The sequence below is a fragment of the Pongo abelii genome, chromosome X (assembly GCF_028885655.2).
Source record: "Pongo abelii isolate AG06213 chromosome X, NHGRI_mPonAbe1-v2.0_pri, whole genome shotgun sequence".
Taxonomy (NCBI): domain Eukaryota; kingdom Metazoa; phylum Chordata; class Mammalia; order Primates; family Hominidae; genus Pongo; species Pongo abelii.
In genome coordinates, this window is record NC_072008.2 from 17,713,140 (window position 1) to 17,728,370 (window position 15,231).

General features: G+C 43.1%; 1 protein-coding gene and 1 long non-coding RNA gene across 8 annotated transcripts in view; one reads left to right on the forward strand and one right to left on the reverse strand.

Annotated features, from left to right (window-relative positions):
- Nucleotides 1-15,231, forward strand: part of NHS (NHS actin remodeling regulator) — a 370,153-nt gene that overhangs the window by 261,527 nt on the left and 93,395 nt on the right. For 2 of the 5 annotated variants that reach the window (XM_054544364.2, XM_054544365.2), the window contains exon 1: nucleotides 7,565-7,937. The exons of the other annotated variants lie outside the window; for them this stretch is intronic. In XM_054544364.2, coding sequence (XP_054400339.1) covers nucleotides 7,904-7,937 — 34 coding nt within the window. In that variant the 5' untranslated portion in view covers nucleotides 7,565-7,903. Of the gene's footprint in view, nucleotides 1-7,564; nucleotides 7,938-15,231 lie in introns of those variants that run through there. 5 annotated transcript variants of the gene reach the window in all.
- The window catches only part of LOC129052897 (uncharacterized), a 105,305-nt gene continuing 94,654 nt past the window's right edge, over nucleotides 4,581-15,231 (reverse strand). For 2 of the 3 annotated variants that reach the window (XR_008518028.1, XR_008518026.1), the window contains 2 exons: nucleotides 11,743-12,732; nucleotides 4,581-8,479 (listed from right to left, as the gene is read on the reverse strand). This is a non-coding gene — a long non-coding RNA (uncharacterized LOC129052897). Of the gene's footprint in view, nucleotides 8,480-10,293; nucleotides 12,733-15,231 lie in introns of all 3 variants that reach the window. The other variant, XR_010138961.1, reaches the window with a different exon arrangement.

Genomic DNA, 15,231 nt, shown 5'->3' on the forward strand with positions numbered 1-15,231 from the left:
GTCTTGCTCTTAGGACCATTTAAATGTTCTTTCTCCTTTCTGGGTAAAATACAGTTAATACAGTTTTGTTTTTACTAGGATCCTCGTGCAATCTTAGGTGAAGTGTTAGCTAGTTCTAGAACTGTAGAAAATCCCATGGTTTCTCCTCCTCTCCCATGCCCAAATCCTCTTCTACCTGCTGGCTGATGCCTCTAGTTTTACCATTCCAGGTTGGTCCTCTCAGCAATAGGCTTGATTTCCATTAAAATGCAAAAACCCTAGGACAGGCTTAAGCCATTATCAGGTGTTTTTCACTTTGTTGTGAAGGAAGGGTCAAAGTAATATGTTGTGGAATGAAAGTTTTATTTCTTTAAGGCCAGAGGGTTAGAGAAAGGAAGAGGAAGTGCCAGCCTGGAGGGCAAGGTTCTAAACTGGGAACTTGGGGACCCACATGGCAGCTCCACAGACTCTCGCTCCTTCTCCCAAAATGTCTTTATTTGTATGTATTTGTCTTTGGACTCCCTGTGGTGATCAGGTACTTGGTAATTGTTCTTGCTACAACTGGAGCTCTGCCAAGTGGAAGGTTCCAAACTGAGAGGCAGCTCAAATCCGGGATGAGGGTCCCCAGCCTTGTCAGAAGGGTGTGTTAGTGCTTTTTTTTAAATCCCAGTTTGTGGAAGCAGCAGTGGGGATCTGTGCAAAGAGGGAAGGTTAGAGTGTTGTTTTCAACTTCATTTGATATGGGAACTCTTTATCCAGGCTCAAAGGAGAGCATTGCATAAGGGGGCATATGTAGCCTATCATGCATGCATATGCATGCTTACACCCATGGACTCACACACATACACACACAACTCTGTCTGCACATGAATGTTCCTCCTGAAACACTCAGCAAGCAAGTAACAGATGTTTCCTGTGGGTAGGTGGGATTTCAGTCCTGCTCTTGCTTATTGTCTGTTTTACTAGGATTGGAATGTGAGTGATGGGAGATGGTAAATCTGTGCTTTCTGAGGCAGGATAATGGGTTCCCTACCATTTATCATTGGGGTAACCCAGCATAGTGGTCAGGAGCCCACGCTCTGCCATTTACCACCTCCAATGCCTTGGGCAAGTTGTTTAACCTCTCTACACCTCAGTTTCCTGATCTGTAAAATGGAGGTAATACTATTATCTATCTTGTAGAGTTGTTGTAAGAATTAACTGAAATAGCACATACAAAGAACTTAAAACCATGCCTGACACATAGTAGGTGTTCAATACGTATTTGCTGAATGAATAAACCATTAAGTTTATCATTATTATATTATTACCATGAAGAAACTTCCATTGCATGTTGGTTTTAGATTTAGTGGAAACAGTGAGGAGAGAGTTAAGAGTTGTGACTTCTGTTATTACAGTAGGGCCAGATTGCCCTGCAGGCTCATCTATAGATATTTCTCAATGTATGAAGGAAAAGGGAAAACAACAACTAAATGCCTGAAAACAAAACAATGAAATCTGGGGTGAGGGGGAGAGGGAGATTGACATCTTGCAATTAAAGAACAGCTTCTGGAGAGACAGTTGAGTCAGGCCTGGATATTTCCTGTTTCTAGCTCCAGACTTTAGTTGGAAGTATTGTGCTTCCTCCTGAGTTGAAATTAATCACAAAAGCAAAGCATATTGTTCTCTTTTTTGCAGCACTCCTCACTTCTTGCTCCCTTCTCTGCTTCTTGTCCTGGGTCTCTTCCCTGATATAGAAACCAAAATGGCAACACTTCCTTGATGAGAGCAGAGACTGAGTAGCGTGGGGCTCTATAGTGGTATGGAGTACTATGTAAACTCTTCTTGGTTAATCTCCTGATGAAAAGCAACTGATGGACTCAGGAACTGGGTCCTGAGTGCTTTATCACTGAGGCTCCCCATTTCTTGACCATGTGGTGAGGACGGCTTCAGCGGACACTGGCATCAGGCCTGGTGGATGGAGGTTGGAGCAGCTGAGGGGCAAGGCAGCTCCAGGCCACAGCCAGGCCTTTAATTTTCTACACATGTTCACATATGTACAGGAATCCAGCAGATGGGCTGCAAGCAAGCTTGGGCAGCAATCCACTGACAAGTAGCAGTAGCTCTGAATAAATCACATTGGCCTGGGCTGCAAATTTAGCTCCAGGGAGTGGGGACTCAGGCAAACAAGAAGAAAAGGCATTCACCCAACTTTTTCCTGAAATGCCAGAGGAACAAAACAGGTCAGTGGTGAATACAAAATTAGCTTCTGGCCACCCTCCAAAGTGATCTGACCTATTTGGGACTCATCAAGAATAAGGCAAAGGAAGTTCAGTTGCCTGCATCTTGATCTGTCAAGGGAGAAGAGAGAGGGTACAAATCGCCAGGTGGCCAGATTCCCTGAGTTACTGGTTATGGAGCATATGAATGGATGTGGCTGGAACTCATGAGAAGGGCTCTGGGACATTGACTTTGGGCCAACTCCTAGCACAACTTAGCATGCAAATGATAACCCTGGTGGATGCATTGGTAATCTAGTGTGCCAGCTTGGTGGCCCTGGCCACTGAAAGGATTGTATCGCATTCTGAAACCCTTCCTGCAGTCTAAGGCCATACCACCCTGAATGCACCCAATCTCATCTGAAACCCTTCCTGCAAGTTAAACTCATATCCAAGATCCTTATGTAAAAGAGGACCTTGGGCCAAGCCAGCAAAGGGACATTAGAGCCCTAGCAGAGTGCAAAGCTGACCACAACTCCTAGCAGGTCGGAGCTGGTAGTGGATGCTGTTGGTGCCCTGCCTACATCTCCTTTACAAGCTAGTGCATTGGTCCTCCAGCTGCTGTGAGTGTTGGCTGCTGAATGCTATAGCTGCCCTCTTCCCCAGAGACTTGCTGTTGGCCAAATGCAAGCCCCATCAACCATCTCACTTCCAGGTGAGACCAGCTCTGTGGTGCATTTTGTGCCCAAGAGATCTCCGTGGGATCAGGCTGTAGCAAATATCCAGCTGAGACTATACTCCTGCTCAGTCCCTTCCCCTACCATATCCAGCTTCCTTCATGCCCCTTCTACTAAGAGCACTCCCTCCATACATTACTTGAACAATAGTGTCAATCTTAACTTAGACTTTGCTTCTGGATAACCCAATCTTAGGCAGAGTTGGGAGGAGGGGCATTTATGAATAGTCTCAAACCTGACTGCACCTCAGAATCACCTGGGCAGCTTTAAAAATACAGATTCCCAGGCCCCACCTCCAGTGATTCTGATTCAGTGGATCTGGAGTGAGGCCTGAGATTCTATAGTTTTCCTGAGTTCAGTGTTTGGTAATTTTAATGCAGCTAGTCCTTTGACCAATGAGAACCACTCATTCTAGCCCATTGTCGTTATTTCTTTTCTTAGATCGTCTAAGAAACATTCATTGATCAAGTTCAGGAACAAATCACACAATCTGTCAAAGACACTAAGAAGCAGAGATTTAAGTCAAAAGATCCACAGTCCTTGGCAAATCTCTTGGAGTCCAGCATACAATGCTGACTCTCAGAACTTTCTCAGCAAATTGCATCTTTAAATTTTTTTCATGTGTCCTGAAATGTAAAGGTCTATTTGGTTGGGAAAAGGGAGAGACTTTTGAGACATCAAGTTACCATGGAGTTTTCCAAAAAGGGATATTTGACCAAGTTTAGAATATAATTCGTGCTTTCCATCCTCCATGCTCAGAAGTGTTAACCTATTAACCCTTCTTTCACTAGCAGACCTAAATCTTCATTATTGTTGGTTGTGTGGATGATTTAGTGATGAAATTCAAAGAGAAACATTTTGTTTTGTTATCAGAGACTCTATATTAGGAAGATTTATGAATAGGTTCTCATGAAAGACACAATTCTAGGGATTTTTAAGCAAATGGACAATTAAATAACTGAATGAAGGTGGCTCAGACTAATGCAGAATAGGGGAGTATTCTAGATTTTGTAATGATATTGATGATAATAGTGATAAGAACAGCAACAAAACATGATTGCTAAGATTTGTTTCAGTGCTTAGTATGTATAAGACCAAGCACTAATTGTTTGATCTGTATTATCTTATTTAATACCCCCATCAACTGTTTGAGGTAAATGTATCTGTTGGGGATCATCAAAGGCTTTAAAAAGATGAAACTTTATTTCTTGCTTGTGTAAAAGAAGTTAAAGGTTTGTATGCAGACTCAGCAATAATGAGGTACCGAGGCTTCTTCCGGCTCCTAGTTCCACTATCCCTAGATTGTGGCCCTCATCTTCACAGTCTAAGATAGCTGCTGGAGTGCCAGCCATCACATTACTGGCCTAAGCATCAGGATGAAAGAAGGAATATGCCCCTTGTCTTCTGGGGAGTCTTTCTAGAAATCCCGTACCACAGTTGCTTTGACCACATTGACCAGGTAGCAATCCCTAGCTAAAAGGGAGACCTGGATATGTAGAATTTCGGTTGTATGGCAATGGGTACAGTTTTTTAAATGAGATTTTATAAATTTGAAAGAGAAGGAGAATGTGGAAGGTTTACTAAGAAATTGACAGCTTATGCCACAGTAGGTAATATTCTTATCCCCATTTTGCAGATAAGGAAAATAAGGCACTAAGAGACTGAATGACTTGGTGAAGTTCACACACTTTATAGGTGGTAGTCACAGTAGGATGCAATTCTCTATGATCATCCCTCTCCTGACTGCTATTTCATCCTGTCCATTTTTTTTTCCGATTTTGTAAAACGGTTTTTTTTTTTAGAAAAACATTTATTCATTTCCTGCTTTCTTCTTGGTGTGCCTTTTACCACCTTTGCATAGATCCTAGCCATTCTTCAAAGTTCAGCTCCAGTGCCCCAGAAAGCCCTCCCTTGCACCCACAACTGCTTTCTAGTAAATATTTATTGAGTACCTATTATGTGCCAGGCACTGTTCTAGGCACTTGGGCTTCATCAGTGATTAAAAAAACAAACGAAGACCCCGGCTAGCTTAATAGTTCTGTGACCTTGGTCAAGTTCTGTGAGCCTCAGTTCTATATGTGTAAAATGGAAATAATAAAAATTACTGTGCAGAGTTATTGTAAAGATTAAAGATGTTACTGTATATAAAGTGCAATTACTGGCATATCATTAGATTTTGAAAAATGATGCCTTTTACTATTATTATTGTTGCTTTTATTGTTATACTATTGTACTGTATTATTATATTCCCCTAATGAGAAATGCTATTCCTTATTAGGCTGTAAACTTCTGGGCAGGAATAGTATCCAAAGCCTTCTGGTATCACTCAAATACTTGATCAAAGTCAGGGCTTATTAAATGTTTGTTGAGTGGATAAAAAGAGTTTTGATGTAGAGAGAACTTCCTGCTTACTTATGCTGTAAATTTAGGAAACAGTAATAAACAGCCTGAGACCCATAGGAAGGGTTTTTTTGGTTTGTTTGTTTGTTTGTTTTAGGGGAGGCATTGTCCAATTTAAACTGTGAGTGTTGGTGAGTGGTGTCCTAAAGCAAAACAAGAATGAGTAATAATCTACTCCTCATACTCTTCCGGAAGGCCTCAGAAAGAAAATATATCCTCTTCCTTTCAGTTTCTTTTTTTCACCTTCACTGATAGATTTCATGTTCCAACAAGTCCTGCTTATCTCTTTTTGTGTTTTATTTCTGTCTTCTAATTCTCTTCTCCATCTCTGATCTTTGCTACCTATGGGAATAGGGCTGCTGGCCTAGTGTCCACAGAAGAAAACTTCTGGAAATCAGGAGGCATTGTGCATCCAGGGTCCTAGAGCTGTTACATTCTAGTCCTACGGACAGCACCCCAGCAAGAGCTAACCAGTGCTTGCATCAAAAGTGCACATCAGGTTTGTTGAGCGCCAAACTCCCTTTATTTTGCCATCTCAGCCCAGCTTTCCCCTCAGCCCTTCTGCAAAGGTGAAAGGCAAGTTCACAGGATGCAGGGCCTTCTTTCTTCCCTGACATCTGGTTTGATTCTGGGCAGCTAAATAGTGGCTTTGCCATGAACAACAAAAGCTAATTCACTGTGGTGGTTTTTAAACACCAAGTGCAAATATTTTTCCTTTTCAGCTTGGGGTCACTGGAAGGGAAAAAACAGGGCTGAGAGGGAGATTAACCTTTTAAAACCTATTATGACTTCCCAGAAAAAATAAAACAATGGCAGCATTTCCTTTCATTCGCGAGAGTCTTTTCATGAGTGATTGTTGTTTGAGGCAAGATTGGGGCCCTGAAGAAGATTTTTAAATACTAGCTTAGCTTGGTTTTCTACTCAAAAGGCCACCATGATTGCTTTTAAGAACCCACACAAATCCCTGTAAAGCCCAGGGCCACCCTCTTTGCTTTCTCTCTCTTCTGTCTTCATCTCTGGCTGACCTTCCCTCCTTCTCTCCAGCCCTTTGCTTTCTTCCCTCAATCAGGGGCCTGACTCTCTGCTAAAGGGAGGGGATCAGTGCAATTAGCAGGATTTTAGGCAATGGCCATGCCAGCCACTGATGCCACTGACAGATGCTTGGGAGGCTGAAGATTCTGTCTGGGCCATTTCTCTGAGGTTCCAGCCAGACTTTCTGTTGATTTGGGCTGTCTTAATGCATCCCAGAGCCTCAGCGCCGTTCAGTTCCTCTTCAGAAGTGAAGTCACCCATTCTGGTTCTTGCTGCGCATGATTAAGGAGCAGAAGTATCCAATACAGGGAGTCACAGCCATCAGCAGAAATCTGGCAGATGAGAAAAAAGCAAGTCTATCTGCCTCACTAGTAGTTCTTTTAATGTTCTCTCTGGACTGCAAAGGAAAAGCTCGTCTCCCACTCTTCATTAATCTTCTTTCCTTCTCTCTTCCCTTTCAGCTTCTGCACACAGATTCACTTGCTGGGCTCAGGTGGGAGGCAAATCGTGTGCCATGACAACATAAGGCTATTAGGGCAAAGATGTGGAAGTATCTAAACTCTCCCTTTCTTGCCAAGAGGAAGATCTGAACAGGGTCCAGGATGGTTGCTGTTTGTGAAATGGTTTGAGTATTCTTGCTATGCGCTATTACTGCTGTTATCAGCATCACGAGAGTCTAACATGTTGATACAGGTGGTGTGTGTTGAGTGGGGGTAGGTGGGAAGGGATCAGAAATTGATTTGTAACCTGCAAAGAGCAAACTCCAGTTGTATCGCCTCCACCCGCACCATTCTTGTCCTTTCGGTGTGTGTGCAAATATTTGCAGACCTGTTGAATAGCGCACCCTCACACCAACCTAAAATTTCACAGCCAAGTAAGCCAGCCCCATCCTGGTGAGAAGAATGGGTGGCAACCTGGGGCAGCTATGGAGTGATGGGATGAAATGTATTCCTTCTCCTGATCAGGCAGTTGGTGTAGGGGCTGGGCTGCTGTGGCTCCCTGGATTTGGGTATTTGTCCAGCTTCCTGTCTCTGGCAGTGTGCTAATGGTTTCGATAGCCACATGGCACTTGGCAGAGCTTCTTAAACTGGTGTGGCCCGAGACTCTGCATTCTAACAAGCTCCCAGGTTGATGCCTATGCTCCTAACCCCCTGGCCAACTGCAATTGGAGTAGCAAGGCTATAAAGAAGTCCCACTGCGACCTAAACTGCTCCAGGGATGAAAAAGGAAAGTGCTAAGCCCCTCCTCTGGAGACAGGGTGTGTCCAGGCTGCCCTGGAATCCTGATTTGCCATTCAAGTGAACCCTGGAGGGATTAGCAGCCAGCCTAGCACTTGGGTGAGACCATCTCCCCCTCCAGGGGGGAGTCCTAGAGGCAGCACAGAGGTTCTGTGAAAATCTGCCATCCTCCTTGCAGAAGGTTGCCCTCTCTCGCCCTCCATCCCCCCCTGCCCTGCTTGCTGACTTAAGCAGATCAGCTTTCAGCTCTCTGGCATTCAGAGACGTCTTTGCATAAAAGAAAAGGCCCTTCCTTAAGGAGCAGAGCGGGAATCCAAGCATGGCTCTGGCCTGCTGCATGCCCAAGAATGCAGGTATTTGGGGTTTGCAGCATTTCTTGGCAAGACAAAGGGGAGGGGGAGGCTGGGTCTAACGAAGAGGGGCTTGTGCTGTAGCCACCTCCTATTCTGGGGGAGAAGAGAAGTGTGCTTCCCAATGAAAGTGAGCCCTTTCACAGGAACAGCTGTGAGGAGGGGAATCTGCACTTGACCCTCACTCAAGGCTGACTTTGACATTTAGGGTCAGTGGCTTCTAAGCTTTGAGGACCTTGCATTGTTCATACTGGCTGGCCAACGTTTTCACCTTTGCTCTCCTTCTGAGGCATCAAACTACCCAAGACAAAGAGGACAACCCTTTCTTCCTTCTCCTCTTCTGCTCTGACATTTGAATGTCTTAAAGAAGGGCCAGAGGGTAGCTCAAGTAGAGATTCCAGGTCAGGATTCCGGGGCTGTAGCTCAGGACTGCTGGGAAGGGGCCCCATCCTGCATGGGCTTGCACCAGGCCCTATGTTGCTTTCTTCTCCTCCAGCACTGCCCCCTCCAGTCTTCTTGGAATTCTTCAGTATCTTACCTTCATCCTGAGATTACAGAGAAAGATTTATTTATCTCCCAGTGTCCCCAAAACAGCCCTGAACTGAGAGTCCCCAGACCCAAATCCCCCAACCTCTCGTTTCTGTTACATCTTCAATGGCCTTACACAAATCTGTTAAACCACTGTGGGGCCTGTTTTGATTTCTTTAGCCCTCTAAGCCCTCCTTCACTATACTTCTTTATCACATAAGTTTGGCCATGCAATTGAACCCTATTTGAAAAGCATTGAACTTTTTACAGTATTCTTCCAGCACTGGGGTTATTAGTCCTTCAGTTGTAACTCAGGCTCCTTAATGTCAAGGACAGTGCCTTACTTTCATTTCTTGCTATGCGCTATTAGGTTGTTCTGCAGGAGGTGGCCAGTGTGACAGTTGACACTGGCCGCTCTCCTTGCATCAGCTAAACCCCTTCACTGCACATTTGCCTCCACTGCCTCTGCGGAGGCTGACACAGGGCCAAGTTTCAAGGGTCTCCTATTAGCCCAACTGCTACCAACACTGTGTATGCAGCCTTTCTTAATGAAGGGTTTGTCCTACCTGCTGTCTGAGAACACTCTCTCTGAGCTGCCTTTCCAGGCCATGATGATGGGGAAGCACTGTTGTGTGCAGCTTTGTTACTTAAGATCCCTCAGGAGAAGAAGGAAGCATGCCTGTGAACCAGGCAGCTTCCAATGGGTGTCATGGAGCCTCTATCAGTTTGTTCAGGACATTGTGGTTTCTGAATTTTATGGCAGAGAAGTTGTTCAAATACGAGGCCCTAATATCATATATATTTATGATAAATAACCATTATTTGATAGGCAGGCCAATTATAACAATTAAACACCTCAGACCAATCAAATCAGAATCTCTGGGAGTGGGTCCAGATAACAGTGCATGTTTTTAAAACTCCCCAGGTAGATTCCAATGTGCAGCCATAAGAAGTAAGAACTGCACTCCTGCCCAAACCCCCAATTCCCCTCAGGGAACCAAGGAAGACAACTAAGGGCCTACATTCATACATTTTCATACAGATCAGTGGATTCAGGAGAGAGCGTCCAACAGCCAGATAGTCTTTATTTATTAGGCCTGAAGAACTAAGTAATGGGAGAGAGTACCAAAGAAATAAGGCCCTGCCAGAAGTTTCAGTTTAGGCTCAATAAAAAAGATGAGAAGGCCTTTAGAATAGCTCGACCCAGTTTTCCCTCAAGAGTTGAAGATCCAAGGCCTATGCGTGGCTGACATACCAGGAAGGGACTGGGCGGGGGTGGTGGTGGTGACAGGGCTACTTGGCAGAGGGCTCAACTTTTTTGGAGCTGCTGGTGTGTCATGAGTTTGGCTATCTTTGGGCATTAGTCTCAACAAGGTCATGGTACTCCTGCCAACTCTGGATGGTTCACAAGTGGGAAGACTAGGCCCTTAATCAAAGATGCCTTCAAGTAGGACTTGGCAGATACTACATTCAGCACAATAAAAGCTGAGGGGAAAATGACTGCTTTTACCTTAACACAAATTTTATTACCACCAGGTTTCATTATAAAAATGTTAGAGGTTTGGGTGTGTGTTTATAACATAAACAATGGAGTTACTCTGATCTTCACCAGCTTTCAAACTGGAATCTCAAAGGGAGTTCTATTTACTAGATTTAAAGCCGTGGAACAATTGTTTCTCATGACTGCCTTATAAGCATAGGAATAATGCAGGGAGAAACAAACTCTCTGTTTTCTTTCCTTCTCAACCCCTGCAAATTTCCCCAATCTGGAGGAAGGCACAGCCACGTGCTGGATGTTGTAGCTGATAGACTATATTTGGGCTAGGCTTACCAGGGACAGGATGGTCTTCAGGAAAAGTGGGCATGTGACTCAAATTTCAGGCTCCTGTTGCGTCTAGCTTAGAAAGGTGTCCTGGAGGCTTGGACAAGTGTGAGAATCACTTAAGCTGATCAGGCAAACTCTCAGAAACACAGACCCTTATGCCAACCCATAGTCAGTGGTCAGAAAGTACAACAGCTACTGTCATTATGTGTTCCCAGATCTCTGGGCATTCGTCTTTCCCAGAAGCAAAGCTTTCATGTCATTATCAATGTCATCTTAGGTCCCTTAGTTCATTCCTGGGAACCCTGCATTCAGAGGGAGCAAGGCATAGGCTGCCACTGTCTTATGGCAAAGACCATTTTGTCAATTTTACTGATGTTCTGTATTTTAAAATTAATGTATCTGATTTTATATTCTTTGCTGGAGATTTTAAATTATTAAAAATATTTCTTAAATTGAATGTTTCAATAAAAAATGTGAGAATTGAAAACTATAAATTTACCTCAGAGTATAGCTTTGGTAATTTCCATTGGTTTTTCTATGTGGGCTTATTGTTGTTGGTTTCATCCTCTGAATAGTTAGTTTTTGGCAAGACAGCATGGTGTGAGGAAAATGGGCTTTGGTGTCTGCCAGATCTGGATGTGAATCTTTACTCTGCCCTTTATCAGTTGTGTGACTAAGTTATAGGATCACAACTTCCTTATTTCTAAAATGGAGATAATAATATCTGCTTGTTGTATTCTTTAAACGACGATGAAATGAAAGAATGCAGGCAAAGGACTTAGCATGGTGCACCTAGTAGATGCTCAATCCATGGTTGCTATGGATAGTAATAGCAAAAATAATACATCACTGGCACAGGCAAAAGCTTTGTGGCTGGGAAGTGCTCTTCATTTGCATGTCTTGGGCAGAGGGCCAGGACAGTGGGTATCCTTTCTGGATCAAACTACTCATCCTAATGTCCTCCAGAGACACTGGCAGATGGGACATGAAATACCAACAGTGTGCCTAGGGGAGGGCATGCAGCCAAATGTTACACTGAATTGAGCATGCCAAGGCAATCCAGGAAAAAACTCAGCATAAAAACTCACCATTCAGAAATTCCCCTGAACTGTCTTGATCTCATTTTCTCTTGTGGGATGTTCCTCAATGAACTGAGCTTCCCTACCCCAGATCTGGCTTCTTTCCTGGCTACCCAGCTGGGTTGCTTTCCCCTCTGTAGGGTTTTGACTGCACATCCTAGCCAGAGCCTTGAGGGAAGTGAGCATTTGGGAAGCAAAACTTTATGGAGCAGCATCTCTGTGCTGGGCATTAGGCTTGGCTCTGAGCATCAAACATGACTAAGTCACAGTTCTGTTCTTGAGGACTTCCAAGTCAGGTGCCTTAGTCCATTTTCTGTTGCTATAACAGAATACCACAGACTGGGTAATTTATAAAGAAAATAAATGTATTACTTACAGTTCTAGAGGCTGAGAAGTCCAAGATCAAGTGGTTGCATCTGGTTGGCTTCTGGTGAGGGCTTCATGCTGTGTCATAACATTGTGGAAGGCATCCCAGGGTAATAGGGGGGTTGCACTGAGAGCCAAGCTGGCTTTTATAACATATCTACTCTTGTGATAACTAACCCATTCATGTGATAACCCATTTAATCCGTTAACCCATTAATCTATTAATCCATTTAATCCATTAACCCATTAATCTGTTAATCCATTAATCTGTTTATCCATTGGGTTATGGAAAGAGCCCTCATAACCCAATCACTTCTTAAAGACCCCACTTCTTAATACTGTTAAATTGGAGATTATGTTTCAACATGAGTTTCTGAGGGGACAAACATTCAAACCATAGCATCAGGAGAATACTGACCCGTGAACATCAGAAAGGCTAAACACAGTGCCTTGAGGCCCATCCACAGGAAGGAGGAACCAACTCTTTCTTGTGGGGTGGCATGGGAAGCCAAGTGAGGCTGATGGAGGAGAGGACTTTTAAACTGACTTTGTCAGGATAAATAGGTTAAGATGTATCAAGTTTTCGGTAAGTTTTTAAAAATGCCTGTTTGCCTTTGGTTGATTCTTGCCTTCTCTGAGTCTGCGGGGCATAGGAGGTGATGGAGGAGATGGTAAGATTTAGGAAGAGATAAGGCTGCAGGAAGCTATAAGCAACTGTAATCTGCTATCCACACTCTCTCCATCCTGCAGAACTCCACTGTATATAGAGGTAAACTGAAGTGGAAGTTACTTATCTGTGTTCAAAGCAGAATCTTCTAATTTTCTCTGAAGCCCACCCTGTACTTCTGAATACTTTGTTGGGTAGCATGGCTCTTTCTCTCCTAGTCTTTTTGGCTCAGCAAGAATATCGGAAACTCCACTCTCCTGAAGGGTATTACTTTTCATGGCCTTGCATGTGGCTATAACTCATTGATCTTGAATGTAGCTGCACCCCCAGCTCCTGAAATGGCAGAAAGGACATACAGAAGGGGATTAATCTCAGCCATATCCATTCACAACTGAAACACAGAACTGGTTCTTCAGCATCCAGAGGCCAAATGTCAAGCTCCAATAAGAGGAAAGATGCAAATGCTTCCTCAGCTTCAAGGAACTGAGGCCTCCCAGGAATGTTGTCTTTGCTCCTTTTTTGATCCCACCTTTGCAACTGAGTGAGGAGGAAGTTTTCATTTATTCTTCAAGATAGAGTAAATCACTCTTCTCTCACCACCTTGTCTTTGTGTTATGCTTGCCATGGATGACATTTGGCCATTAACAACTAAGCTCCCTCTTCCATCTAAGTTTTTATCCCTGGAAACATTCACAGGCAAGTAAGAGCTGGATGATTAATTTTCAAATAAGGATGTGTTTGAGAACAGGCCAGGGGCACACATCAACAGCTACATAGCCATTGGCTTAAATGGATGATAAATTCTGCATCCCAACTAATACAGGCCCATAGTTCCTGCTTTGAAAACCAGGGGTGATGACAGGGGCCATGGGTTTCTAGTGCTTTCCACACCTGTCTCAGAAAGCAAGCAAAATAACCACTTGGGAGAATTAAGATAATTGTGTGTTGAGTGTTTTTCCCTAAGAAAGAGTTGATTTGTTGCTTCTTTTGATTAGGCTTTTATTTTTGCCCTTCTACCTCTCTCCACTGAGTTTTTAGTTGCTTCTTTTTTATTTTATTTTATTTTTTTACACAAAAGACATCATGGGTAAGAAGAGGAGATTTTATTTTGAAGAACAATGACCACATTAACAAGGTGACAACAGATAAGCTAAAAGTCACTCCATTTTCTGCCAGGGAAAAATGTCCTTTGCTGCCAAATCACATTCTGCTTCTCTTTGTCTACTCTCCTTTTATAGGAGGGTGGCAGGCCTAGCCACTGATGGACTCAGAAGAAATATCTGGGAGATAAGATACACCCTTGATTCATATGAGAAAAGAAGCTTTTGGGTTCAATGATAAAAAATAACTTCCTTTCCTGTTCCACAACATTCTTGTGGCTGGAGCCCTCTGTAGGACAACGACATTTCTCTGCCCTTGGTCCAACATATCAAGCTGAAAATAACTATGAATTCAGAAACTTGGTAAAGGGCAAAAATCCAATTTATTGCATTTAATAGATATCTAGGCTTAGATTAGATTCTGTAGGTATAGAATCTGCCCTACATCCTGCTCTATATTTGGGGCAAAGCTGAGAACCTCTCTATCTTTAAAGTGTCACAGCTACATTTAGAGACCCAACCCATTCAGCATTCTGTGAAAGAACAGTAGAACCAAATATCCATGTGTGATTATATTCCCAAGTGTGTCTATTTAAAAAAAAGAAAAGAAAAGAAAAGAAAAAAACAAACTTCAAAATGATTGGAGAAAGAAAAACTGGGTGTGGGATGGAGGAGGTGACAAGGGAAAGGGAAGGAAGCTTCTAAGGAAGTGAGATTTGAGCTAGGCTTTGATGAATTGTTAGAAATGTATTAGTCAGAGAAATATTTTAGGGTATATCTTTGTTGTTGTTGTTGTTGTTGTTGTTGTTGTTGGAGTCTCGCTCTGTCACTCAGGCTGGAGTGCAATGGCACAATCTCGGCTCACTGCAACCTCCGCCTCCTGGGTTCAAGCGATTCTCCTGCCTCAGCTTCCCGAGTAGCTAGGATTACAGGCGCAGGCCACCAGGCCTGGCTAATTTTTTTGTATTTTTGGTAGAGATGGAGTTTCACCATGTTAGCCAGGATGGTCTCGATCTCCTGACCTCGTGATCCACCCTCCTCGGCTTCCCAAAGTGCTGGGATTACAGGCGTGAGCCGCCGTGCTCGACCTAGGGTATATCTTTCTAAGTTTTGGTTTCTTCTACAAAATCTCATAGGCTTGTTGTGAAGATTTAATGGCATAATTAAAATAGTGCACATGGCACACTGCTTGGGACATAAGGACTGAATAAGTGGTTGTAGTTGTTGTCATTGCTACTATTATTATCATTGCAATTAGGAGGTGGTATTGGAAGTATGTGAAAAGAACCTTCGTAGGGACATGATGCTATTACCACAGGTAATTAAAGCCCTTTTTCCTGACCCCTTTTTCTCTGATCTTATCCCATTCTTTCTGAGACTGTCATCTTTTATATTTTGGCATACTTTGGTTAATATTAGTTCACTTCTGGCAAGATGAAAGCAGACCCAACCAAGTATCAAAAGATTTTTTTTAACCCCACTCCATTTCCCAATATAACATCTTATACACTGATTTACAATTTCAGTAGTGGGTGGATATTCGAGTGAAGATGTAAACATAAAACCAATAGCTTATGCTATAATTTCTCCAGGGGTCTTTGTTTTTAGCAACTTATTTTAGCAATTTCAAAAAATATTCACTCCGGTTATTTTGATTTTCTTCTAATCTGTTTATCTTCCAGTGATTTCATTCAAGTCACAAAGGAAAGGTGTTTCTGGAAATAAGCAATGA